This window comes from Drosophila pseudoobscura, chromosome X (genome assembly GCF_009870125.1).
Source record: "Drosophila pseudoobscura strain MV-25-SWS-2005 chromosome X, UCI_Dpse_MV25, whole genome shotgun sequence".
In the NCBI taxonomy this organism is placed as follows: Eukaryota; Metazoa; Arthropoda; class Insecta; order Diptera; family Drosophilidae; genus Drosophila; species Drosophila pseudoobscura.
Genome location: NC_046683.1, coordinates 61,130,516 through 61,158,306, shown reverse-complemented (window position 1 = coordinate 61,158,306; position 27,791 = coordinate 61,130,516). Strand labels below are relative to the sequence as shown.

Here is a 27,791-nt window from a genome sequence, read left to right as displayed (position 1 = left end):
GCTGTCGAGCTTTGGGGCCGTCTGTCTCTCCGTCCTTCTGCCTTCTGCCTTCTGCCTTCCGTCGGCTGGGAGACGTTGCAACGTTTTCAGGAGAAGCTATGTTGAAAGTATTTACAATTACGCAAAGATTGATTGAAATAGATTTCGGATTGATTGGCTGCTGCTGGCTGGCTGGCTGGCTGGCTGGTATGCACAATCTCACATTGAGGAGGAGACAGGAGACTGGAGACTGGAGAGGAGTGGAGTTCCGTTCCGTTCCGTTCGTGGGAAATGTTGGAACCCGATACCGAAGAAAGAGAAGCTCTCTCTCTCTCTCTCTCTCTATCCTTCTCTCTAATTAAGCTGCTGCTTTTGCTGCTTCTGCCTCTGGTTTATGTGACACATTTATCCATTAGATACATTTTTATTGATCATCGCCGCAGGAGTCTGAGAAATCAACTTTCTCTGCCGCTCTGCCGCTGAGATCTCTCCTCTCCGCTCTCCCCATCAATACCTCCATCGATTCTTTTGTTCATCTAAATATTTATTTGTATTTATTCGTGGATGTTCGTCGATAATCAGTTACAAATACAATGCTAATCATACATACTGATATATACGTAATAATTTATAATATTTTCTATACAATTTTCAAAAATTAAATCTTAATTTAAACACAAAAAAAAACCTATCATTTAATTTATTTTAAAATTTGCTAATTTGTGACTATAAAAAAAAAAAAACTCAAAAGCGAACCTTTAACGAGCCTTTCTAGCGACAAAAATTCACTTTTAAAATTCTTCTAAACAAAAAAAAAAAGAATAAAATGTTTTTTAAACTATCAAATACTCTTGGGGGGGTGTAGGGAAGGGGGGCGGTGTAGGGCGGGTAAACACTAGATCTAAATAGCTAATATTTAATATTTATATATGGTTTACAGCAAAAACTTATGTATCTACAAATTCCACTACGATATTATGCAAAAAAAAAAAACAAAAAAAATTCGGCATATATTTTTTTGTGCTACAGTTTTACAATTTTTTCCATCTCTTTTTCTGTTGTTGTTGTTGTTGTTGTGGTTTAAATTTATTCTAAACCAAAAAATTTGTTTATAATTCCAAACTCTGAATAAAATTATCAAACGTGTGTTATACATTTTTTTTTCTTTTCTTTTCTTCTATTTTTTTTTTCTTTTTTTTTTTTGTGTATGCAAATCAATGCGCGTTTTGTGTCTGTGGCGTGGCGGGGTCTCCTCCTTCAGCCGCCTGCCGTCTGCCGTTTGCATATTTTGGCCATTTGGTTAGTTGTTTTAAACGATGTGATAACATCTCTCAAGCCCCCCCCCCCAAAGGCCCCCCCCAAACCCCCTCTCAAACGGAACGCACGAGCTGGAGGGCAGGCTGTGGATGGTTGCCCTGGACCTAGACCTTTGTGGTTAGATCCAGAGCCAGGGCCTTGACGGGGGACGCCTCCGACAGACGCAAACGCTTGCCGCTGGATGCCTCTTCGATCAGTTCGTCCAGTTTCCGTTTGATCGTATCATTGGCCTCATTATCACTTAAACTATTGTTATTATTATTATTACTGTTATTGTTGTTGTTGTTACTGCTGATACTGTTGTTGTTGTTGTTTTTGTTGCTTTTGTGGGTCTGTTCTTTTGGATACTCTTCGTCGTCGTCCCCATCTTCGGCTGTTACTTTCACCTCCTCGTCCTCGTCCTCCAGCGCCTCCTCCTCCTCCTCTACTGCTTCGTCGTCATCTTCGATCTTCTCTGATCGATCGCTGGAGAGCGGCTCTGGCGGTTCCACCTCGATGTCCCGGCAACTGGATTTACTGCTCAAAGAACTCCCCGTGGTCTTCATACTCAAATCAATGGGATTATCCTGAGCCACAGAGGGGGACAGTGCCAGGTCCTGGTCGTGGTCGTGGTCCTGGTCCTGCAGCTGTTGCGCCGGCGAATGCGGAGGCGTCATGGACACCACTAGATCTTCCTCCTCCTCCTCCTCCTCGTCATGCTCATCCTCTGTCTCATCCACGTTCTCCTCCTTATCACTTGTATCCCCTCTCGCTGCATCCTCCCCCTGGCCACCATTGCTCTGCCTGCTCTTGACCCTGCCGCCGCCGCCACTCTCCGAGTTCGGGGTCACCAAAGCGGATATGGAATAGTCCTGTTTGGTGTGCTGCAGCGGCGCCAGCTTGGTGGCCATCGGCGGCGGACTGCCGTGCTGCTGCGACTTGAGAACGGCATCCAGATAGAAGCGTTTGGTCAGCTCATCCGCCGCCGACACTCCCTTGCCGCCGTTGGCCAGGATGTGGTGCTGGTGCTGGTTCTGGTGCTGGCTCTGGCTCTGGCTGTTGTTGGTGTTGCTGCTGCTGTGGTTGTGCGGGTGGCCCGGTGGCGCCTCCTCCAGGGGATGGTGGTTCCCGAAGGGCGAGGATGTGGCTGTCGGTGCGAATCCGCGCTGTCCCGCCGCGCCGCTCGAATTGAAGAGATGCTGGACGGCTGCCGCGGCGACGGCCGCCTGCTGCTGCTGCTGCTCGGGCGTGGGCTTCAGCAGACCCTGATGGTGCTGATAGAGGGCGGGATGGTAGCCGGGGAAGAGGAGGTGCGAGGGCGGCAGGAAGGGGGGCGGCGGCATCACAGACATCGACCCGAGGCCGGGGAAGGGGAGCGGAAGGTGGAACGTCGGCAGATCCTTGCGCTGCTGCAGCTGTGGCGGCCTGCCCGGCGCCGTGCTCGTCGATTGGTTGGCATCGCCCCCGGGAGTGGAGGCGGAGCCCCCGCCGGCGTTCGGCTTGGCCCCCAAATGGAGCAGCGGATTGCCCCGCACAGAGACCTCCACGGAGCTGTCGGAGTTGTGGGAGTCGGGAGAGCTGACGGACGGGGAGGCCACCACCGAGGGATGCTTCAGCATCCCGTAGTCGCCGCTCACCTCCAGTCCCAGCATCATGAGCTCCTCCTTCGATCGGGGGCCCCCGCCGCCAGCGGCGGCAGCCGCATAGAGTCCGGGATAGCCGCCGGGATGCCCCAGCATACCCAGAGCGGCCGCAGCAGCCGCCGAGCCCTGGCCGGACATGCCCTTGACCCCGTTCGGCATGCCACTCATTCCGCCAGGACCGCCGCTCGGCCCGCCGCCGCCACCGCCACCGCCGCCGCCGCCCGCCTGCTGGCTGTTGTGATGCGCCGCCATGGCGGCCACCGCCTGCTGCTGCTGCTCCTGCAGCAGACAGTGGATCTTGAACCAGTTGGAGCGACGGCCGTAGCGGGAGCCGCTCTTGGACATGCCCACCATGAGGCACTTCTTCAGGCGGCAGGCCTTGCAGGCGGTGCGGTTCTTCTTGTTGATGATGCACTCGCCGTTGTTCTTGCAGTCCGTGATCGACGACAGGTTGTTGTACGAGCGGCCAAAGAACGACTGAAACGGGAAGAGCACACAAATCGGAGATTAATGATCGCGTTTCCATGTGGGTTTCCATGTAGGTTTAAGCTCTAAATAGGGGACTAAAAGATGTGATCATAGATACGCTTCGATCTCAAGTTCGTCTTTCAACGGGGTCTAATCCTTGGTTTTTTTGTGGTTTTGCACACCCCCATTATCCCTATCTAGAGGGCTTTCCTTTGTTGGGATCTCTCCCTAGATGGCACCATCTGAATCGCCTTTTCCATGTGTTTCCTCTTTTTTTGATCCATCATTCTGATGAATTTTTAGATGATTAAATCACTCCTTGATCATTGCTCACTGATGATCACTTACTGATCACTGATCGTTTATGATCACTTACTGCTCACTGATCATTGATGATCACTTACTGATCACTGATGATCACTTACTGATCACTGTTCATTGATGATCACTCACTGATCACTGATGATCACTCACTGATCACTGATCATTGATGATCACTCACTGATCACTGATCATTGATGATCACTCACTGATCACTGATCATTGATGATCACTCACTGATCACTGATCCTTGATGATCACTTACTGATCATTGTTCATTGATGATCACTCACTGATCACTGATCATTGATGATCACTCACTGATCACTCATCATTGATGATCACTCACTGGTCACTGATCACTGATGATCACTCACTGATCACTGATGATCACTTACTGATCACTGATCATTGATGATCACTCATTGATCACTGATCACTGATTATCACCCACTGATCACCGATCATTGATGATCACTCAGCCCCTTAGAGGGCGCCACTTTCCCCATTTCTGCGGGTTATCCTCTAGATAAGAGTCCTTTACTGACTTAAGCCCTAGATTTGGATCCCAGAGGGCGCCACTTGCAGAGTATCATCCCAAACTGATGTTTTTGGTTACAATCAGGGCTCGAATGTAGTTTTAGAAGTGTTGTTTTGATCCGTAGATCTTTATACGGATATTCTGCTATTTCAGATCGATAGAGGGCGCCACTACTACCACTAAAAACCCCTCGAATACACATTTTGAAGGCCCTAAGATGGCTTCCCAGCTATCCTTGGCCTTGGCGGGAGCCCTGCCTCTCTTGGCTCCTCTTTTTCAAGTGGTTTCCTTTGGTCGAGACCTTCTGCTGTCAGGCCGTGATGTCATTGAATGGGAACACTTTTCAACCAAACAACCAACCAACAATAATATCTCATTAAATTTTTTGTGATGATTCATCGATGGCTGATGCCCGCTACCCGCTGCCCAAAGACCCTCCAACGAAGCCACCTACACTCCCCAAAGCGGCTTGGCAGCACTGCAGCCACCACGACAATCAATTGGCAACAAAGCAAACAAACAATTTAATTCAATGCGGAGGAGAGCAGGCCATGGAGCCATGAAAACAGACGAAACATGTTGCTGCCGCTTGTTGTTCGTCTCGCGCGCAGCATGTTGCAAAGGTTATGGCTGTGCAACACTTATGCCAAGTTGCAATGTTGGCAGTAAATCACCAAAACGAACGCTTCACTGCATCGCTGCTTCCCTCTCTGGCTTTGCAATCAACCAAAAACAAAGGCAAAAACCAAAAACCAAAAGCAAATACAAAAAGGGACAGACGGCGAGACGGACTGACTCTTCGACTCCTCTCCTCCTCTCCTCTCCGACTCTGTCTGCAGTCGTCCGTAGGTGGAGCTGTTCTCTTGAATGGAGGAAACATTTTGAGGCAGCGACTCTGAAGAAACAACAACAAAAAAACACAATGCGAAAATCCACTTTTAAGGTTAATTGGGCATCAAGATTACTGGGTCGGAAATGGAAATGGAAACGGAGTAGAGGAGTTTTCAGTTTCGTTTCAAAAAAGTAGCAGCAAAAAAAACAACAAAAAAAAAACCCCCAGATGGACGGACAGAACCGACTATTTACAAGCAATTTTCTGTGCATCCAAGGCAGATTCACTTTTGTTTGTTGTGCCGTCCTCTTTTCGGGTGGGGCGGAGGGGGTGCACTGGGGGTGGGGGGGCCTTCTTTTCTTGTGGGCGTTAAATTAGCCAAGCGACGGAGGCCCCCACGCCATCAGCAGCAGCAGTGAATCGAGTAGAAGAGTGGAAGAGTGGAAGAGTAGAAGAGTGGCAGAGTGGAAGAGTGGAAGAGGCCTAACACACAAATCAAATAATGCTGACCTACAAATTGTACGTTAGTTGACCTTTTCTCCTTGGCGTGGGCACAGCAGATCTTGGCAAGACTCGGCGGCGGCGAAACGGAGATCACAAAATGATCATCCCACCATTAAAGGAGTATTTCGTTCGTATTTAAATCAATTATTTGTGGGGCGCTTTGTTTAACTTTGACCTTAGCCTGGGGCCCATTCATTTGTTACTCCCATGCCCCCCACGCCCCCACCCCTCGCCTCACCCCTCTCTTCAACATTCCTACAGATTCGCTGGAGCGGGGGAGGGGAGAATGGCCTCATAACTCTGTTTTTCTTTTTTTGCTGTTTGGTTGCCTAAGCGGTTTTTTTTCTGGCATCACGAAGGCGGCGTCGGTGTCGGCAAAATCGATTTATTTGACTCACAAATGGCATCGATTGATATGCGAGACGGCTTTTGACCAGGCCAGAGGACGAGAGTTCAAATTGTGGGAAATTAATCGATAACTTTCGATCAACATTTATCGATTGGCGATCAATGGTGATTGGGATGGTATTTAGTGAGTGCCAGAAAAAGTGTCATCGATAAGTGTCATACCTATCGATAATTATCGCTGTCTCGATATGTCACCCAGAAAAATATCTATCGATAAGTATCGATTATAGCTATAATTGAAAGAGTCATCGATAAGTTTCATACCTATCGATAATAATCGATGTCTCACCCAGAAAAATACCTATCAATAAGTATGGATAATAGCTATAATTGAAAGTGTCATCGATAAGTGTCATACCTATCGATGTCTCACCCAGAAAAATACCCATCGATAAGTATCGATTATAGCTAGAATTGAAAGTGTCATAGATAAGTGGCATACCTATCGATAATTATCGATGTCTCGATTATTGCTGTAATCGACTAGTAACTGTATATCAAAGTGTGTTATTCTATTGAATTATCGATAAATAATAATTTCGATAATTGATGAATAATTTGGAAGGTTTTAATCATCATCCAATAGTCTCTTTGCAATGGTACCCCCCTCATTAAACGACATGAAATCGTTCGTTTGTGCCCCATATCCACGATCACCAATCGATAACCGATAACAACTCACCTTGCAGCCCTCGCATGTGAAAGCACCAAAATGGAATCCAGCCGCCGGCTCTCCGCACACCTTGCACGTCTGATTCATCTGCAATGAGAAGAGAAACATGAGAATCGGCTAAGAAATAGGGAAATATATGGAAGGGATACCCCCCCTCCCCCTCGCCCATCCAATTCCCACCTTTTTGCACTCCACCTACAAGAATCCACCTTCAATCGAGTGGAAAAACTAAGGCAAAGGCAATAAATTCATAAAATTTCAATTAAAAGCAACAGCAAATCATGACACGAGCATCTAGAGCTCGAAGCCCCCACCAAAGCCCCCACCAAAGCCCCAACAATTCCCAGATCCTTGGCTGCAGCCGCCAGCGAAATTCACACGCATTAAAAATTAAAATGCAAACATAGTTTGTCATATCGGGGAATTGGTATCAAACGAAAAACCAACGAACGACGACGACAAATGGAAATGGAAATGGGGAAACGACGGAGAGGCCCCCAAAAGGAGGACCCAAGCATTGGGCCGGGCCGGGACGGGCTTTCGGCCTGGCCATGAACTCCATAGCAAAAGACATGGACGACTGGGACTGCTCTCTTGGGGCCCCATAATAAAATATGAAGATGGAATCAAATGAAAAATTGCCCCAAAGCACACACACACACACACCACAGACAGGGAGGGTGAGAGAGAAGAGGGGGAGGAGAGGGGGGACGTTGAGCAAACAAGCAACATTTGCATTTATATGGCTATGGTCTACTCCCTCCTTCCCCCCCCTTGGGGCCCAGGGAATATTTGTTTATTTATTGCGAGCGAAATGTTTATCAACAAATTGCCATCAATTGTTGTTTTGCAGAGAGCCTGGGCCCGGGCCTGGGCCCCTAGCCCGGAGTCGGGGGTCTCCCGCCTTGCAGTCGTCGTCGTTTGGTAGGGAATGGTCGTTGCATTGCGTTTTCCTTATTGCCACTTGTAGCCGGTTAACTGGAGCACAGCACCAAAAAACTTTTGATGACACGCGCACATGCAATGGGAGCCGGGAGGAGGCAGGGAGGGGAGGAGGCAGTGGCAGGAGGCAGAGGCAGAGGCAGGAGGCAGTGGCGGAGGCAGTGGCAGAGGCGGAGGCAGTGGCGGAGGCAGAGGCAAGAGGCAGAGGCAGGAGGCAGAGGCAGGAGGCAGAGGCAGGTGGTGATCGTGGGAGACAGGCGACTTTGGGGTGGGATTCAGATAGCGGAGGATCTTGTAGGGATTACCAGAATCATTCCCAAACGATCACTGGAACAATCTTCTGCCCTCCAGCCAGCAAGTAGCTCCTCTCTCCCTCTCTCTCCCTCCCTCTCTCTGAGAGATGACTCCAATTTGATGCTCTGGGCCATAACTCTGGCACACTACAAAGTGGGGTGAAAGCACACACCAGACACCATCGCCATCGCCATTCAGCGCATTCAACACATTCACTTTTCTCCGCACAGCCCATTCCAAGCCAATAAGCGGATCCCCGACAGAGTAGAAGGTCTGCTCTGGTCTGGTCCCCAAAAGAATGCCTCCCAGTGCCAGGGAGTCCTTTTTTTTTTTGCTGGTTTTTTTTGGGGTGGGATGCCTCGCGCTGTAAAACATGCTAATCTGATTTCGTGTTATGTGTTGAGAGCCTCTCGAGAGCTCTCGAAGATGTCCGGACCTCTCTCTCTCTCTGGGTAGGAAATAAATTGTGTCTACGTTTAGGTTTTCATAAAGCACTGGCTCTCGGGTCTCGGGTCTCTGGTGGCTGGTGGCTAGTGGCTGCTGCCTGAATGCCTTCCCTCGGATTAATCGACAAATAAAAATCACATAAAATAAATTAAAAATTATGAGTTTCAAGTTTCAACAGGCTGTTGCTGGATTGTCAGCAGATTTGCTTTGATTTTAAATCGCAGACACAGAGCGGGTGGTGGAGAGGGGTAGCGAGGGTGGGGTGGGGAGACTGCACTGTGAAATTTATGCAGACAATGTGCAATATTAAAAAGCAATAAACATTTATTTAACAGCGACCGACAGACATTCCAGACACGGCCGATCATCAGGTGTGAGATGTTCGGACGGGGCCAAAGATGATAGATAGATTGTAGCTAGATTGTAGCGTGCCCTCTGCCCCGGCCTCTGCCTTTACAGAGGTGATCGATCCTCCTTTCGAGTGAGCTCTACCTGCCCTGCCTTGCCTCTCGCCTAACAGGGGTGATCCTCCTTTCGGGTGAGCTCCTCCTGCCCTGCCTCTCCCTTCACAGAGATGATCCTCCTTTCGAGTGAGCTCTCCCTGCCATGCCGTGCCTTTGCCTTAACAGAGGTGATCGATCCTGCTTTCGAGTGAGCTCTACCTGCCCTGCACTGCCTCTCCCCTAACAGAGGTGATCCTCCTTTCGAGATCTCCCTTAACAAAGGTGATCCTCCTTTCGAGTGAGCTCTCCCTGGCCTGCCCTGCCTATCCCCTAACAGAGGTGATCCTCCTTTGCTGTACGCCAACATTCGCCTTAACATTCATCCGCATTCTGTTAATTAACAGAGCTCTGGCTCTGTCTCTGGGGCTGCTCTGCATCAAGGGTACTTCTCGCGCTTCTCGGACGGAACCTGTTGAATGTCGGCGCTTAAATTTATTTCAAATGTCTCTGGCCTGATTTGTGGGATCGTTTAATTTGGCTAAAGACCTCAAATATAATTTCGCGGGCTTTCAAAGAGGGTTGCTCGATTAGTTTCTCGAAAAACGCTCTTCAAAGGGAATTTATTTGATTATAATGTATTTATTAAGTGAAAAAAATCTACTAAAATTCCCTGCTTTTTGCCTACTCTTTGAGTAAACCTCTCGAGCCTCAAGACTTGTTTTAATTTGAAGATCGTTGAAGATATTGCATAATCGGAGCGAAATAAAACTCTCCAGAGGGTCAGAGCGCGCAGGGGACTGCCGGGGACAATTAGCCCAGCGATTAAGTGAAAGTGTTATAAATTAGATACAACAAAATAAAATCCGCCACAGAAACGCTCATTAGATATTCCGGCATTAATAATATTAAATAATTGTTCTCTTTGTCAAGCAATTTGTGCGCAAGTTATTGATGGAGGAAGCGGCGGCGACGGCGGCGGCCACCGAATATTGATGACTGCTTGTTTTTTTTTTCTCTAATTTTTTTAAATTAGTTGTTGGACTTAAACTCGTAAATAAAGTTCCCCCGTTTCGAGGGAAAAATGCAACAAGTGTTTCTGGCGAACCAAAAATAGATAAATAGCCAAAAAAAAAAAAAAAAAAACAACATACGATCCACCAGTCATCATCCACAATGAGCCGTGCGGCAGTGGATGCTGTGTGTGGATGTTGATTTTTGGTCTGTGATTAATTATGGCCATGTTCTGATGTTCTGTTCGGATCGGGTCGGATCTGCTCGCTTGCTTGTTAACCTTAAACAAACAGCAACAAAAACAAAAAAAAAATAGCAAGTAGAATTCATAATTTGTTCATTCCGCGATGATGCAATGGCTATGCGGATGGCTTATTATAATTATAATTATTAAAAATTAAAATTAAAATTCATTTAGAGGCACGTTTACTCCAGTTTCGGCAGCTACGTCGCGGCAGCTACGAGCCGTTAAGAGCCGGCCCAAAGTGCCATTAAGACCAGGTCGAAAACGTGGTCTTCTTTTTTTTTTCGCGCGCGCGCAAAAAAAATTATGATAATTGCCCGCTGAACGACCTTGGCGCTGCGTACTCGCGAATACAAATTTGCACATCCATTCCATCCCCCCTGCACCCCCTCCCCCATGCAATTATAAAATATAACGCAGGGGCCACAGGCAAAAACATAATTTAATTAAAATGAAATCATGCACAAAAGCGCACAAAAGCAATTGCCTCGCTTTTGTTTGGGCCACAAATTGTTCTAGTTTTTCGCTATTTCGTTTTTCGTTTTTCGTTTTATTTTTTATACGAATTCATGACTCTAGACGGTCGGTGGTTGCCTTGTGGCCTCCTCCGTTGTGTGTTGTGTGTTGGTGTTGCCTTGTGGCATCATCCGATGATCCGATCTTCCCTCAATGCTGCAGCTCTGTACGTGCACACTAGCCGAGCTTTAGCAGAGCTCCAACGGGGGCCTTACAGCCCTGTTAACAGAGGCGCACAGAGGCTTACAGACATGGACAAATTTAATTAAATATCACACTTAAAAATAAATGGAATATGTATAGCTTAAATATGTATATAAATTTGCTGGAAATATATTTAATTTAAATATGGAACATATTATTTATTTATTTAATATTTACAATATTTATTTATTATTTATAATATTAATTTATTATTTATATTATTATTTATTATTTTATTTATTTATTATTTATTATTTATTTTTTATATTATTATTTTGTATTTATAATATGTATTTATTATTTATAATATTTATTTATTATTTATAATATTTATTTATTATTTATACTATTTATTTATTATTTATAATATTTGGTTTGCATTATTATTTATAATATTTATTTATTACATATAATATTTATTTATTATTTATATTATTATTTTGTATTAATAATATTAATTTATTTTTTATATTATTTATTATTATTATAATTTATTTATTATTTATATTATTTATTATTATTATTTATTTATTATCTATAATATTTATTTATTATTTATATTATTATTTAATATTGTTTTATTTTTATTTTTTGTTTTTATTATAATTTATTATTTATAATATTTATTTCAACTCTCGAGGCATGCATTTATCATTAAATTCCTGCCTGATTTGTGGCTGTGTACTGTGAAACAGAAGCCTTGCCTTAAGATCTACATCTGATCAAGAGACTCTCCCGCCTTTCTTTCGAGGCATGACTCAGTCCCTGACTCAACACTGGACAACTTTTCTCTCATCAAAATCCAAAATTCACATCTAAAGCGATCTACTTCCGAAATGGCAGCTGCAGAAACCAACAAAAACGGCCAGAGATGGCCAACAATCGTCATGAGTCATGGAGTCAATGGCAAAACACGTTTTGGATTCCCCCGTGTGCCGATCCGTGGATCTCTAACTGCAGACTAGAATTTGTCAAAATTGTTATATCGCATGTGTGGGATATGATTTTTCTGTCTGTCTGTCTGTCAGAAAATACTTGAGGCATTCACGGTTTTCAGCTGCACACGCATTTCTTTTGCTTTCCCTGGTATTTGCACACACACCTCTCCTGCCTCCTGCCTCCCTGCCTCTTGCCTCCTCCTGCTCCTGCCTCCTGCCTCTCTGCTTAGTCACGCGGCCTTTGATGCCCAGGCAATTTGTCAAAAATCACAAAAAAAACACATGAGAATTGTACGGGGTTTGGGCCCTTTTTCTTGTTTCGAGGCGCCTCTGGGGAGTGATCAATCATAGAGCAAAATCTCTCAGTTCTTTCTCTGTTTCCGTGGCATGCGTGTGCCCCGACAATGTGTTGCATTATGTTATAGTTTGTGCAGCGAGAGCGCAGAGAGCTTTGCTGAAATATTTCCCATTTGTGATGTGATTTTTGATTGATTTATGTTCTGTTTGACAATTTGCTAGGTTCGAAAAACGCCCTTATTTTGAGAGTACTGCAGTGCATCCCTCCGCCCCTCGATCCATCATCGTTTCAAGTCTTTTTCTTTTGCCTTTGATTTTTTCTACTTAGCTAATTGTTGTCTGTCGTCTGTCTGTCGTCTCTGCCAAAGCACCAGAGTGCTCCAAACACTATAATTATGAACTGCAATGATGATGATGATGATGAAAAGCGCTTAACAGAGCTTGCAACGCAACATCTGAAGCATCATCAGAGAGCTCTAGAGCCGTCTAGAGCCGAAGCGCTCCTCTTCAAGCTGTCAAGCAGGAAATGTTTGGATTTATAATGCGGCTCAAACCCCCCCTCCCTGCCTCTCAGCCTCCCTCTCTCTTGTCTGTTTTGTCATTATAATTAATTTGTAACTATTTTTATGAGCTCATGTGAAATTTTCTGCGGCTGCTACTTTCCAGCGACCAAGTGACAAGTGTTTGTGCAATTTCCGTTGAAAAAAAAGGCCAAATGGTGGAAATTATGTTTTGAAAAATTGACAGGAAAACGTCAAAAAGAGTCGAGAGAAAGGGTCAGGAGAAAGGGTGCCAGGGGGGGGGAGGGGGGAGACTGTAGCCTGGAGATGGAAGTAGGTAAGGGTATCCAGAGGTCAGTCGATCTGCTGTCTGCCGTCTGCCGTTTTGCTGTTTTCTCGTTATGCAAATGCGTGCAAAATGTGCGAGGTTTTTCCTCCTCCCCCCGTCCCCCTCCCCCTCTGGGGGGGACAGAGACACTAATGCAATGCTCAATGTTGTTTGGCTGCCAGCCACACGTTCACCGATCGCTGTGGCATTTGTTACAATTTTAAATGTTAGCAAAAGCAAAGCCAAAGCCAAAAGCAACAACAAAAAATAACAAACTTGTGCCAATTGTTGCCTGTTGGCTGTTACAAGTGTTTGACTTGACATTTCGGCGTGCGCGTCTTTACGGAATTGGCTCTCGACTGCACAGATACACAGATACACAGATACACCCCGGAGATACACTCGTGTGGGAGGTGGGGAGGGGGAGGGCCCCCCCCTGGAGCCACAGGTGAAATTAATCACCAGCAAACCCACAAATCCCACACACACACACGAAAAAAAAGGCCAACAAATTAGTGGAGCAAAGTGCTTGGAAAATTGCCTGCCACATGTGGCACATGACTACTTGACATATGCGAATCGGGCCATAAATAAATCTAAAGCCAGCGACAATTCAGACAAATCGCAGAGAGGATGAGCGACAAAACGGAATGGCATCGGCCAGTGAATGAATGAGTGAATAAATGAATGAATGATTGCTTGGAATGACTAAAAATGGTGAAGCGGATTTAAAGAACTTTTGGCCGCCAATTAAAGGTTTTTTTTGGCTCCGATCAGTTCCCAAAGCATTTTTGAGATCTTACTTTCTCTAGATTTGAGGCCTTCTTGGAGGCCTGGACTCCTCCTCCTCCTCCTCACACTTGCTCTGCAAATCAATCCTCTGCTCCCACACAGGCTCCTGTCGCCGTCTGCCGTCTGGCGTCTCCTGTGTATTCCTGTCACTTTTCTAAAAATTCTTCCCACGCTTCTTTCCCAAAAAAAAAAGGGGGAAAAAAATTCAAATTCCATTTTAATTAGCAAACAGTTTTCACATTACGTATACGCCGCATCTGACGAGACGGGGGCCACCCTTGCCACTGCCACTGCCGCTGGAGGGGGGGAGGGGGGGGGGGGGGGAAGGCCATAAAAGCCGAACAAAATTATAACAGCCAACTTGCAAAACATTTACACCACCAAACAGCCCACCAACAGTCGCCAGAGGAGCAGCCGCCGCAGCAGACAGGAGGCAAAGCCAGAGAGGGAGAGGGAGAGAGGGAGAGAGGGAGAGAGGGAGATGGATAGTGTGTGGAGGCTGTTTTAGGCGGTGGCAGGCAGGCAGGCAGGCAGCCCGCTTTCTTTGCCCCCAAGAAAAATGATTCATGAAAGAGACTCGCGGGACTCCTGCTGGTCGCTTGGATAGGCTCTAGCCACGGCTCTAGCCATGGCTCTAGCTATGGCTTTGGCTATGGCTTTGGCTATGGCCATGGCTCTGTCTCTGGCGGTGTGCGGTGTGCGGTTTTTCGGCCAAAACGTCTCGACGCCGGGCAGACTATTAACTTTGAAAGTTGTTTAAACAGGCGAAGAGCCAAGAGGCGAACCTCCACCTTCTATTTCTTTTTTTTTTTTTTTGCATTGGAAGCTCCTCGTTGTCGTCGTCGTCGTCGTCGTCGTCGTCGTGGTTGTTGTCTACACCAGCTGCCTGCCACAGCCAGAGCCAGAGCCACAGCCTCGGTTGCAGCAGCTCCTTTACCTTGCAACAGCCAGTGTCATCGGCGTTGCGGCTCGTGGGAATTGGATCATTAGAAGCCGGCAAAAAGGCGAAGGCAATGGCAGAAGTGAGCAGAAGTTGGTCAAACACAGCACTGAGAGAAAGGATAACATTTCTTGCTGGCTTTTTGGTTTTCCCCCCAAGAAAATACTAGATTTAAGCCACGAGGAAGACAAAGAGAGGGGAATATCTCAATCTTGCGGCTTCTCTGCAAACTTGGTGGCTTTTTTCTCTCAGTGTGGCCTAAGAAAGAAGTCTGTTTCGTTCGATTTGCCGCTGCCTGCCCTGGCAACCCCACGCCGTGCAATTTTGCATGTGTTTTTGTTTTTTTTTTTTTTTCTTTTTTTTTTTGTTGGAGTCTTGTTGGAGTGTGTGTGTTGGCAGAGTTGCCACCGTTTCTTGTTGAAAAGAGGCGCGATAAGTAAATGTGTCTTCCTCTCTGCCACCCCCCGCTCTCTCTCCTGCTCCCCCCCCCCCCCTCTCTCTCTCCCTCCCTCTCTCTCCCGCGCTCTTTCTTTCCAACGATAAGTAAATGTGTCTCTCTCTCTCTCTCACACCCACTCTCCCTCTCCTTTTGTTGTTGTTGTTCCTCGTTTTATTTGCACTTGCGCCTCGCAGACAATTCTTTTTTTTTTTCTTTTTCTTTTTTTTCTGCATTTTTTTTTCTTTTTTGCTTGTTTCGAGCTTCTATTTCTTTGTATTGCGGGATTTATTTGTTTTGTTGTCTCTCGTTGTTGTTATCGCTGCAGCTCCTCCTCCCCCCCCTCCCCCCCTCACTGATTTTCCTTGTTGTTTTTGGTTTTCTCGAATTTTCGGATTTTTCGGGGGAGTCAAAAGTCAATTAAATAAGAGCAGTGCACAGTGAAATGCTTGTACTACTTGTTGCTGCTTCTGCCCCTGCCCCTTCTGCCCCCCCTGCCCCCCTGCCCCTGCCTCTGTTGCCTGTGTTTTTTTTGCGAAACGAGCAATTTGTGACTGTTTTTCCTCGAATGGGTTTTCCGTTGGGTTTGGTGGTGCTAACCGAAGATCAGAGACCGCACTATGGGAACCAACCATTTCACCCCGTTTTGCGTTCTTGTTGTTGTTGTTGTGGAAAAGTTTTGGGTTTTTGGTGGCAAAATTACTGGAGGTGATTTATGGCCAAGTGGTCGGCAGGCCTTGCTTTATGGCGAGTTCTAGGGAGAGTGATTGGGAGGCAGGCAGCCAGGCAGGCGAAAGGAAAGTCAATGAGAATTTCAGCTGATAGAGCAAATGGAGTTACAGATCTAAAATGATTCGAATTTTGTGGATTTTATGGATATTTAAAGGGGTTTCATTTTCCATCAGAAACCTTTGGCAATTTCCCTTTCTATAAAGTCAATGTCTTTCCCTCAGTAAAAGTTTCACTTTCCATTGAAAAAAAAACAACTAAAATTTGTAATTGAATTAAATGGGATTTAACTTGAGAACTGGAGGGAGGTCTAGTGTGGGAGGGGAGGGGAGGGAAGGGGAGGAGGAGACAAACAAATAAAAAATATCATTGGCTGATGTTATTTTTTTTTGCTCGATCTTCGATCAATGCCAAAGCTCATCTTTTGGTGGGGGGGGGGGGCAGAGGGGAGCAGATGAAACGGAATCCCCATCACGTGTGTGTTGTGTGTGGAATCGAAATAGAAATAACAATAGCAAAAGGCATTTGTTCGAGTGCGCTTTTAAAAATAAACAGCTAATATAACAATGGCCACAATTTGCCCCCAAAGCGCAAAACTAAGCAGAGGCAGAGGCAGCAGCGGAGGCTGTACGAGTATCTGTATCTGTATCTGAGAGATGGAATCTCGTTTCGTTTCGTCTCGTCTCGTCTAATGTAAGCGGACATGATGCTCGAGTCGCACATGCAATGCCATGAATGATCTTCGTTCGATATATATATATATATAATATATGTGGTATGTGTGCATCTATTCTATTCCATGGCCTATAGTATATGCAATTTATATAAATTTAATTCAATTTGCAAAGCTAAATTGTTTAGTTTTTTACCCCCTCACAATCGTGCAGAGGTCGTTTGGCCAGGCAGGAGGGGGGCGGGGGTTACTTCTCTGTTAATTTTCATGATTAAGTCGGGGGGGTGGGGGCGGGGTAGGTTTAGGTAGGGGATTGTTTTTAATGTGTAATACCTTGACTTGAAAACAATTCGAACAATTTGGCAGCTCATTATGCGACTACCACGGCAACTTGACTCCCATAAACGATCCGAGAACCCAACCCAGCAGACCCCCCTAGCCCCCCTTAGGCCACCCCCCAGACACAACCTTGACCTTAAGCCAAATGAAAGATACCCAAAAACCACGAAACGAACTTCAACTTCAACTACGGCACAGTACAGGGGTCTGCTATTATTTTTATGAAAATTATAACAATTTTGTTACGCTTCTTTGAGGAAAGGGCAACTGCAGGGCCCCCCTTCGGCCCCCCCTTCGGCCCCAAAGCATTATTATTAGGCGCCAACTTGATTCCATTGGCGTAATAAAGTGGCAGAGGGGCAACCAGTTGGAACAGTTATTTGTGGCAGCAACAGCGGCAGCGGCAAAGTGTTGAACTTGAAATCGAAAGCAAAAGCAAAAGCGGAATGAAGGTAGGTAGGGGGGCCTGGGGATGGGGGGGGGGGGGGGGACACCAAAAACGACGGGGCCAAGTCGCTGTGGGAATGCTCTTACAATCGACGGGGGAGCAAAAGCATCTTAATTGATCTGTAAACCCCAATTTAACGGCACGCCAGAGGGGAAACTATGCCTGATCTAAATACCATACAAATTACCATAATTTTTAATAGAATCTTTAAGAAATCATAAAAGATTTGATTCCAAGCCAGGAATGAAGAAAGGAATCTTGAGAGTGCCCGCTTTCTATGGCCCAGAAAGCCCACCAGGCCCATCTCTGGACTATCCCCAAGGAACTGGGCTTCCCCTGGGCCCATCGCTTGGATTTTCAGTGCTGCCAGACCTCAAGGAACTCGGTTAAGGGCAGACCAAAACCCATGATAATTCGATAAATAATTTGCCATGGACTTTGGAGACTATCCTCGATGGAAAGTATCTACAAGCTAGGGCCTGTATCTGGAAGGTATCTCCATTCCAGAGTAAGGGCATAAACTACTGCCAACAAAACGTATCTTTAAGCCACGCGCTAATTTGAAAATAATGCTCTCCAATCATTTTGAGATTTCTGACGAGGAAGACGAGGAGGAGCAGTCCCTGCCCCTGCCCCTGCCCCTGCCCCAGCCCCTGCCCCTGCCCCAGCCCCTGCCACTTGCTGATTGTCTGTATAATTACATAATATTGCATAATTTTGCACAAGAAAAGAAAAGAAAAACAAAACAAAGTACGCTCTGCTGTCGACGCTTTGGGATTTCTGCTCTGTTAGGTAGACGAGTACAGAGTACAGAGTCTTGGCGAGTCTTGGCGAGTCTTTTGGGGGTTCTCTGTTTGACGGTCTTTACGGGGTCTCATTATCGTTTGACCGACCCACCGACCCACCGAGCGTTCCGCCGGGTCTGGTCTGGTCTGGTCTTTGCCTTTAGATTGAGATTCGCTTCGTTTTCGTTTTCAGTATCAGTGCACAATGTAGTACTTAAATAATAGAAGTTTAATAGCGTTTTGTTTTGCTGCGAGGCCCGCGAGACCCGCGAGACCCAGGCCCCAACTTGTTGCAAGTTGCTGCTGCCGCTTTTTGAACTACTAATGCATTCAGCTGTAGGATTTTTGTCAAGGTTATCCAGTTGTGTGTTGGATGGCGGATATAATGACATGATGCATAGAGATACACTCCATCGTTGTTCGGATCTCAGAGGGAAGTCTGCGCTGTTTTTTTTTTTGGGGAGGAAGTTTACTTTTAAGCGGCAGTGTAATTGTGTGTAGTTCGTTCAAGTTCGCTGCCCAAGTCATTTGGCAAGAGGCCTGCTGCCTAACGAACTCTAGAACGAAACAAAACAAAACGAAACAAAACGATCTTTTGGCTGCATTATTGCATTCTCGGTTATGGCCTGCAGCAGCCAGAGCCAGAGTCAGAGCCACAGCCAGAGCCTGGCTAATTTCGCTCATTAATCATGAGAGTAGAGGGAGCTGCAGCAGAAATGGAAATGGAAATGGAGATGGCGATGGCGATGGAGATGGCGATGGAGCTCTGGCCGTTCCCGAAAACTGATTACACATGTACGGCCTCTGCCAGAAATCGAAAGATCTGTCTGTGGCTGGCTGGCTGGCAGTGAAATGTATCTGCAAACAAATGAAGTTGTCTGCTGCTAGGCCCACTCCATACCACTCCTTCTCCTAGTAGAGTCATCAAGGATCCTCTCGAGAGGATTGATCATTGATCTTTTGGCACTCAATCCTCTCTTTCTCTCTGGATGCTCACGAATTATAAATAGTGCAAATGCGTGCAGTGCATCATCATCATTAGTTTTCGGGCCAACAACAACAACAACAAAGCCATGGCCAATAGACTTGTCTCCCGAGAGACGTCTCTCTCTCTCTCTGCCCTAGACATTGCTCTGGCAAATTACCTGTGTGTAGGCCCGTCTTTAGTTTCTTTTGCTAAATTGTTTCAAATTTATTTCTGTGCCCAAGATAATTACTAGAAGAACTTTTTCGAGCCAGTCATAGCCATTCGGCCAAGGCGTTTGGCCAGCACATACATAGATGCAGATTTGTAGATACTTTGGGGCACAGGAGAGAGAGGGGAGGAGAGTCCACGCCCTTGCCATCGAAAGGGTATTTGAGACGGCGGCGACCCCAAGTTCGTGTCCAGAGTCTTTCGTTTCGTTTCGTTTCGCTTCGTTCTGTGGCATTCAGGCATTTTCTAATTGCAAGTTAATTTCTTGTTGCGAACATAAATTTAACATTCTAATTGAGTTATCAACCGCAACATGTGGATGTGGTGAAAAAAGAGGAGCCCCAGTTGGAGGCATGAGAAGGAGATGCCCCGAACGACAGCGGACCAACTTTTTACAGCCTCTCATCGTCTCTCATCGTCTCCCCCGAAAAAAAAAAACAGGCTACGCACATGTGAAAAATGGCCCAAGTTACCGTCGGCTGCTGCACCACAAAGCCTGCCACAAGTTGTTGCCGTTGCTGTTGCTGTGGCAGTAATTACATTTCGGTGTGTGTGTGTGTGTGCAACTTTTTGGGGCCTCTGCTGCTAATTTGCCTGCTGCTGCCTGCTGCTGCCTGCTTCTGTTTTTCCTTTTGGTTTGTTTGTTTCCCGCGTGGCAGCTTCTGCTTTTTGAGCGAGAGAATTTCCCGAAAACGCTCGGGCAACGTGAAAATATTTGCCACTGGCCCGTAAGGCTCGTAATTAATTTACTTTGTGTGTTGTGGCAGCCGCCAAGCAACAAAAACAAAAAATATGAAGAAAAATCCATTACGCAAATGTTTATGACCAAAATGGTCAGCAACGAAAGGCCACCGTCTGTTGGCCGCTGCCAATGCAAATAGAAAAGCCGTGCTATGTGCGTGTGTGCCCCAAAACGAGGCACACAAAGGCCCCAGGTCTTCAGATCGTAGCTCTCTCACATGCATCACAACATTGTAATGCATTTACCGCCCCATTCAACCCCCCCCCCACCCTGTCCCCTGCCTTTGAAAATGCTGGGAAATTAGTTTTCCTTCCTTTCCTTGGAGGCGTGTTCGTATCCGTAACGAAGGTCGTGGCAATATGGAGATGTTGTAAGAACATTGCTCGTAAATCTCCACGCCGCACATTTATGGCCCGACTAATGCAGATTTCTGTATCTTTTGCCTTTGTCTCAGCTTCTCTCTCTCTCTCTCTCTCTCTCATTAGCCGGGGTAAATATTTCATGGGTTCATTGGGAGATTCTTTTTGGGGATTTTGTAGATTTTTTTTGGGCTCAAAAGTGGCTGCCAAAAGAAGGGAAATTATTTCAAAGCTTTCTCTAAGGGATATTCGGCATATGTCTGGCTATCCTTCGAGGGTGAGGCCGAGAATATTACCAAATCTTGATTTTAGTGAAGAAAACCTATTTAATTTTCTCTTCCAGAGCGGCTTGGCAGCTATCAATGGGAGTATGATTTCCCTATCTCTCTCCCAGTGTGGCTTGGCAGCTAAGGAAGGGGGGTTTATTTCCCTCTCTTCCAGTGTAGCTTAGCAGCTATCGATTGGGGTATGATTTCCCTCTCTCCCAGTGTGGCTTGGCAGCTAAGGAAGGGGGGATTATTTCCCTCTCTTCCAGTGTGGCTTAGCAGCTATCGATGGAAGAATGATTTCCCTCTCTTCCTGTGCAGCTTAGCCTTTAAGGATGGGAGAATGATCACCCTTTCTCTCTCCCAGTGCGACTTAGCCTTGAAGGATGGGTATATAATCACCCTCTCTCCCAGTGTGGCTTAGTATGATGGTTTTTTTTTTTTGTGAAATACCAATAAATTAATATCATATTCCGTAGGGGCTTCATTTCATATTCAATTTAAAGAAATACGATATTCATTTAGCAAGCATTCAAAAAGCACTTCCAATGTAGAACTTCTATAAACCCTAGATAGAGAGGGAGATGGGGAGGGGGGAGAGAGGGGGAGAGAGCGAGAGGCAGAGAGACCAGCTGGTATTGGAAAATAAATTCCTCACTCTTCAGTGATCGCTGCGTTGTGTGGAACTTGTTTCTTGTATCATATTTATTCCAATCCATATTCCATATTCCATATTCAAAAATTCATAAATTTATTAGCTAATGCTACCAAGTGGCCCAAATTCGTGCTGCCGTCGCTGCCGCCGTCTCTGCCGCCGCTGTTGTTGTTGTTGTTGTTGTTGTTGCCTTCATTTAAATCAAACATTTAGTTTATCGTCTCACATTTCAACTAATTAACACTACGAACAGGGGGGACCGCCTCTTTGCCACAGCCATTGGATGGCTTTGGGTTTTGGCTTTTTTTGGGCTTTTTGGCCGACGATCAACGATCGACTAAACGAAAATCAGCTTAAAATCATAAAAAATGCACTTAAATAAAATTTTATATTCAAATATTGACATTTAGTGCCATGTTAGCGGCCAACTTACGTGTTTTTCTCGCTCTCCATATGGATACCCTGCCCCCTGTCCCCCCTCTCCGGCTTGCTCTGGAGACAAAAAGACACACGGACGCACTGCTCTATGGATTTACTAATTGATCTGCATCTAATTTTGAAAATAAAAGAGCCCAAGACCGAGCCCAGGCCCGAGTCCGAGCCCAGGCCGAGGCACAGGTGACTCTTCTCCTACTTTACGATGATCGTTTTGCTCTCTCTCCCTCTCTCTCTGTTAGTGTCTTTTGGCTATTAAAATTATGACATCATTTAAATATTTTCGCCGTTGTTTCGCCAGCATTTCATGTGTGTTTAAACTGGTTTAGGCCATCCCAAACCCCCCCACAAATCCCCCCCACAAACCCCATAATTCATAAATTTATTTGAAAATGCGGAAGCGCTTTGATTTGCAGAGAGTTGTCCCCTCCCCCTCCCCCTCCCCTCCCCCTGCCGCTGCCGTTATCAAAATGCTTGAAAAATGCAAACGATTTTCAAGCATAAACATAATTATTATTTTCCTGCTCTTTGTCGCCACATAAAATTATTATTCTCATAAAAATTGGTGGGTTTTTATGGCATGTTGGCTGGGGATTTGGGGCGTGGAGCCGAGGGGGTTTGCTCAATATTTAGCTCGTAAAATATTTATTATTTTGTTGTTATAAAAAATGTGTATAAATAAAAATACCATGAGGAATCAGGGGAGTGAGAGCTTACCGCGTATGGATTATCCTGATTCATCATTATGGTAATCTTGGGGGCTTCTCTCTCGCTGGCTGGAAGGCTGGAAGGCTGCAAGAGATGGCAAAAAGGAAGGTGAGAGCGCATTAGAGATGGAACAGCGATAAATATTTGATTGGTTTTTGGCATTGGCATTCTGGCGGCGATAAAATGTATATCCCTAGGTATCTTATCGATAAATCCCCCTATATTTTTCGAATTGTAGCCCCAGACCGATCATTATCGATACATTCCCGACTAATCGTCGTTCAATCTATATATCTATCGCCCGTGCTATCGTCGTTTGATTGTTGCTGTCAAAACAATCGATTGAATATCGATATGCCTGGCCATAAATGCGAACAGCATTCAGAGAATAGAACTTACTTGAGAGTTTAACGACTCCCATTACCATAAAAAGTATTGCTCTTGAGAGCACCCAATCAACAATCGATTATGTTCCCATTTGTGGCCCCAAACAAGACCAAAAGATTCGCCTTCCAACCGCTGGCTGCTTAGATATTCTGACATTTGGCTGCCAGGCTAATACTCGTTTTAATAATAATAATTTCGATATTTATTACAATGCAAACACAGAGCTGGGGAGCTTGGAAGCTGGCAAGCTGCTGCACCTATAAAAAAAAGAGAGAGAGAGAAAAACCCAAGAAGAACAACGACTGCGGGATGCTGTGACTCACTTGTGGAGCCCCAGACCCCAAAGAAGACAGAGCCAGAGACGGAGCCCGTCCTGGGCCACCGTCTGTCCAGAGCTCGTGCTTTGTGGTGCTCCTATATGGTGTGTGGCATGTTAACTGGCAACAGGTGTTTGCTGTTGTGGCCGCTTTGTTGTCTGCTTGCCACATTTGCATTTGATATTTTTGAAGCGTGTTTTGCGCGCTCACACTAAATACTTTCACACTTGGTCGGTCCCTGTTCCAGTCGGAGTCCCCCTGCCCTGCCCTCCTTTCAACAGATTGTGCTCTTCCGGTTGTGCGGCTGCGTTGCGGCCCCTTAAGGATGCCACACGACCTTGATGTGTTAATTTCTTTGCTGCAGCTCTTGACAGCCATCCAGGGACCTGCCCGGCGGGTGTGGACATCCGCGGACGAACGAAAGACTGAGGCCGCAAACTCGGGCAACAAAACAATCTTTGGAGTGGCGTCGCAGCTAACTGGAATAAGTGCACACACTCTGGCCAGTTGTAGAACACAACAAAACCCATGTATGTGCAAGGCACTCGTCATAAGTAGTACACGAGTACACGGGGACACGGGCAGGGGCAGGGGCACGAGCACGGGGACACGGGCACGGGGTGTACGTGTACGATGGGATCTGTCAATATTTGCGACACTTGCAAAAAGCAAATCCAAGTTAGATTCTTCTTCGTTTGACTTGAGGCCCAGTCAAGGCGAAATGCACTCGAAAAAACGGCCAGAACCCCCAACCAGAAAGGGGCATCGAAATGAGGCAAGCTTTGAGCAAAATTTGTATAGTTTTTGGGGCGGCAAAGAGGGGCAGAGAAGGGTCTAAAAAGGGGGCGAAAGAGGGGTGTAAAGAGGCGTCTAAAGAGAGGTCTAAGGAGGATGTAAGGAGTCTAAAGAGGGGTCTAAAGAAGAGTCTAAAGAGAGGTCTAAAGAGGAGTCTTAAGAGGAGTCTAAAGAGGGGTCTAAAGGGGTGTCTAAAGAGGATCTAAGGAGTCTAAAGAGGAGCCTAAAGAGGCGTCTAAAGAGGTGTCTAAAGAGGGGTCTAAAGAGAATCTAAGGAGTCTAAAGAGGGGTCTAAAGAGGAGCCTACAAAAGAGTCTAAAGAGTAGTCTAAAGAGGATTCTAAGGAGGGGTCTAAAGAGGAGACTAAAGAGAATCTAAGGAGTCTAAAGAGGAGTCTAAAGATGGGTTTAAAGGGAATTCTAAAGAGGAGTCTAAGTAGGAGTCTAAAGAAGCCTCTAAAGAGGACTCTAAAGAGGCTTTTTACTTGAAAAATCAGTCGTTCATTGAATGCGATTTCTCAAGGAGCTGCAAGAGGCCATATCTATAGGGTCCGTTCCTTCTTTAAAACCTATATCCATCTTAGAAAGCTGCAAATCAATGGCAACGCATCTGCCATAAGGATTTGATTTACTTTTGTATCGATCTTTCCTGGTCTGGCATTTCGCACAGTGTTTTGCCCCCCATTGAATTTTTGTAACGAAAAATATTGTGGCAAATACAGAGCTTAGCATGATATTTGCATTATAAAGCAAACATCGAGCCGACCGATCGTCTATATCTATCTACATATGTATGTACATATGGATATGCCTATAGATACAGATACAGATACAGATACATGACTTACATTGATTCTGTGTTATATAGTCGTAAAGTTTGTTTTATTTGCCCGTTGCCTGCCCTTGTTGTTGCTATTTTGTTGATCTAGCCCCATGTTTTATGGCCACACTAAAAAGTGCACACTGGTCAACAAAAAAAAACACTTGGTTGGGAGAGAGGGCGAGGGCGAGTGCGAGTGCGAGGGAGAGAAAACTTTCTCACCAAAAACCTATGCATTGCCCTCCAATACACTCCTCTACAGTGTGTGTGTGTGTGTGTGTGTGTGTGTGTGTGTGTGTTTGGGTGTGTACATATGTATACTATATGGTTTTTGTATAATCAAATCATACAACACTGCCCCAGTCGGGGACAGAGTAGAGTTCCGTCAGTTTTGTCGGTTTTTTGCCAGTGCTATCTACTCAACGCCATCTTCCTGGAGGTGTTGGCAATACCCTACGAATACGGGGTATTCTTAATAAAAAGGGGGAGATGTATACCCTGAAGCCCTTAGAAGAGCCCCTAAAGAAAAGCCTTCTATAGCTGTCCCCTAAAACCCTTAGAAGAACCATTAAAGAAAAGTCTTCTATAGCTTAAAACCCTTCCATAGCTATCCCCCAAAACCCTTAGAAAAACCCCCTAAAGAAAAGCTTTCTATAGCTTAAACCCTTCCATAGCTATCCTCAAAAAACCCTTAGAAAAACCCCCAAAGAAAAGCCTTCTATATATATTCCTATTGCCACTTTCTACGGTTCGGATATCGCCATTTGGGTAGGGTATCTAAAGCTCTGGGCAAGCCCTTTTTTCGAGTGTTTTTTTATGAATTTTTTTCATTAATGAAATTCGCCATGTCGCCGCTGCCATCAACACATCTTTCAACCATCCATCCAACCATCCATCCATCTATATATTTCCATATCTTAATCTTTCTTTTTTTGTCGCGTTTTTTTTTATGATTCGCTCGATGATGAATGTATCTCAAAAAAAATGTATGCTGGTGCCGTTTTTTTTTTTTGTACTAGAATTAACCTTTGAACTTACCTTCTTTTCGTTTCTTAAATGTTAATCCAAATTTAAGCACAAAATAGATTTTTTACGCTTTTATCTCCAGTAAAAAAAATTTAAAATTTACGAAATTCATTTAGAAGCACATTTTGAACTCTCCTACGATTTTGAGCTTTATTTGTTTTTGGTTTTTGTGTACTTTATTTGTTCTGTATTTTGTGTATGTGCGTGCGTGTGTGTGTGTGTGTGTTTGTGTGTATGTGTGGATTTTTGTTGTTGTTGTTTTTGTTGTTTTTTAAGCTATTATTTGTGTTCACCTTGCGCCAATAAAACGTCACTTGAGCCGTCCTATAGAGTTGTTAGATGTCGTACTCGTAGTCGTTGTTGTTGTTGTTTTTGTTTTTGTTGTTGTTGTTGTATTGCACTTGACTTTTAGAACTTTGGGGCAAGCGTGAAGCATGTTTCAGATACACAGATACACACTATATCTGTAACTGTAACTGTAACTGTATCTGTATCTGTATCTGTATGTGCTTTTGTTATAAGTACGAATATAGCATATATCACATGTCGGCAAACAAAAAAAATAATACAATTTCCGTTTTCCGGGGAGATTTTTGATTTGATATGATTTTTGGGTTATTGATTGTCTATGGATTATTTTCCGTGTGGCTCTGCAGGATCGGTCCCGCAGAGCTCGGTCCCTGGCTCACGCTTATCGAGTGCTCTATTTATTGCGGTTTCTGCTCCATATATAGTCGTACATGTGTGTGTGTGTTTTAACAGTAACAAAATTCGATCGAGTGCGCCCCCATAAGGGACGTAACGTAACGCAACGTAGGCCACACAAAAATAATAACGTAAGCGACTGCAACAGCGTCGGCAGCGAGCGGCAATTGAGCAGCAGGCAGGCAGGCAGACAGGCAGGCAGGCAAGCAGCGACAGCGACGACGACGACGTGCGACGTGCGATCGAGCGTGCGACGAAAAAGACTGATGTTAAGCAGCAGCAGCAGTTCTGCAAACTCGGGCTTAGACTACTGCTGCCGGCTGCTCAGATGCTATATGCAGAGGCGGCAGAAGTCGGCAGAGGCATCATCGGGTGGCTGCTCGGTGGCTGCTCGTCGCCGCTCGGTAGCAGAGGCTTCGGCTACCAGAAAAGCAGCAACAGCAACAGCGTCGTGGAGATGATACAGCTATAAACCAAAAAGAACAACAAATATACGAAAGAAGATAAGGAAAACTGGTCGTTCGGTCGGTGTCTCTCAGCAAAGCAAAAACAAAAGACTTGCAAAACGACAAACGCTGTTGCGAGAGAGAGAGAGAGCGAGCGAGCTGGTGTGTGTTTGTGAGGAAGAAGACGATTGTCGACTGCTCTCTAACGGTTGATATGCGCCTCATCATTACCTAAAGAGCGGCGGGCAGATTGAGAGAGCAGCACAGCACACACACACGTACACACACAGACTGTGTTTGAGTGAATCTCAAACTCTGGCTTTGAGTGATGTTAACACTTAACAGTGGGCTGCAGTGCACCCCGCACTCGCAGCAAAAGTTTTTTAATCGATTTTCGTAGAATATTTCCAAATATTTGTACAAATTTTTAGTTTTATTTCAATAATAATTTCAATTAAATTTGAGCTGATTTCAGGCCCGACTCTCACCATTTTGTATGGCACTCTTTCTGCTCAAACACACACACACACATATACGGGGGAATGCAAAAGACTTCATTACGACATTTGATTGGCTCGATTAACACAATCGGAGCACCGTTATAACCAGTATGACACTCATACTCATAACCGAAGGCGAGAGAGCGGCTCACACACAGGGCTGGGAAAAGAGAGAAAGAGATCCGCGTCCGTGGTGAGTGAGAGTCGGTCGCCCGCCCTCTCACACACAATCTCATTCGCCTTCGCGTCGTCGTTGTCGTCGTCGTCGTCGTCGTCTGTGGCGAGCGTCGCTTCGTTGCTTCGTGTGCTATAAATAAACGAACGCGATCCCGTTTGCCCGTGGGCCAAAACGAGACCGGACTATATTGCCATGTCGCTTATGTACAGGCCCCCAGTATATATATATGTTACCGTTTCATTGACCAATGCAGAGCAGCAGAGCGAGAGAGTGAGCGAGCGAGCGAG

The 27,791-nt window shown here is 45.6% G+C and overlaps 1 protein-coding gene across 2 annotated transcripts; it reads right to left on the bottom strand.

Annotated features, from left to right (window-relative positions):
- Positions 1 to 1,170: 1,170 nt before the first annotated feature.
- Positions 1,171 to 26,917, bottom strand: knrl (knirps-like). Of its 2 annotated transcripts, none has more exons than XM_033383101.1 (4): positions 25,688 to 26,917; positions 22,341 to 22,407; positions 6,675 to 6,752; positions 1,171 to 3,395 (listed from the first exon to the last, which is right to left on the bottom strand). In XM_033383101.1, exons 2-4 carry the CDS (start codon positions 22,365 to 22,367, stop codon positions 1,401 to 1,403), a joined length of 2,100 nt encoding a protein of 699 aa, XP_033238992.1. In that variant the 5' UTR covers positions 22,368 to 22,407; positions 25,688 to 26,917; the 3' UTR covers positions 1,171 to 1,400. The 2 variants fall into 2 exon arrangements, with proteins under 2 accessions (XP_033238992.1, XP_001352999.3); XM_001352963.4 differs by having other exon boundaries at positions 22,341 to 22,415; positions 25,688 to 26,916.
- Between the last annotated feature and the right edge of the window lie 874 nt (positions 26,918 to 27,791).

What these genes read in the sequence shown, in the direction of transcription:
- knrl (XM_033383101.1), bottom strand. Translation starts at nt 22,367, where the DNA reads ATGATGAATCAGGATAATCCATACGCG. An exon ending in ATCAGGATAATCCATACGCG is followed by an intron (nt 6,753 to 22,340) that starts GTAAGCTCTCAC and finishes TTCTCATTGCAG; the next exon opens with ATGAATCAGACGTGCAAGGT. An exon ending in TCACATGCGAGGGCTGCAAG is followed by an intron (nt 3,396 to 6,674) that starts GTGAGTTGTTAT and finishes TTCCCGTTTCAG; the next exon opens with TCGTTCTTTGGCCGCTCGTA.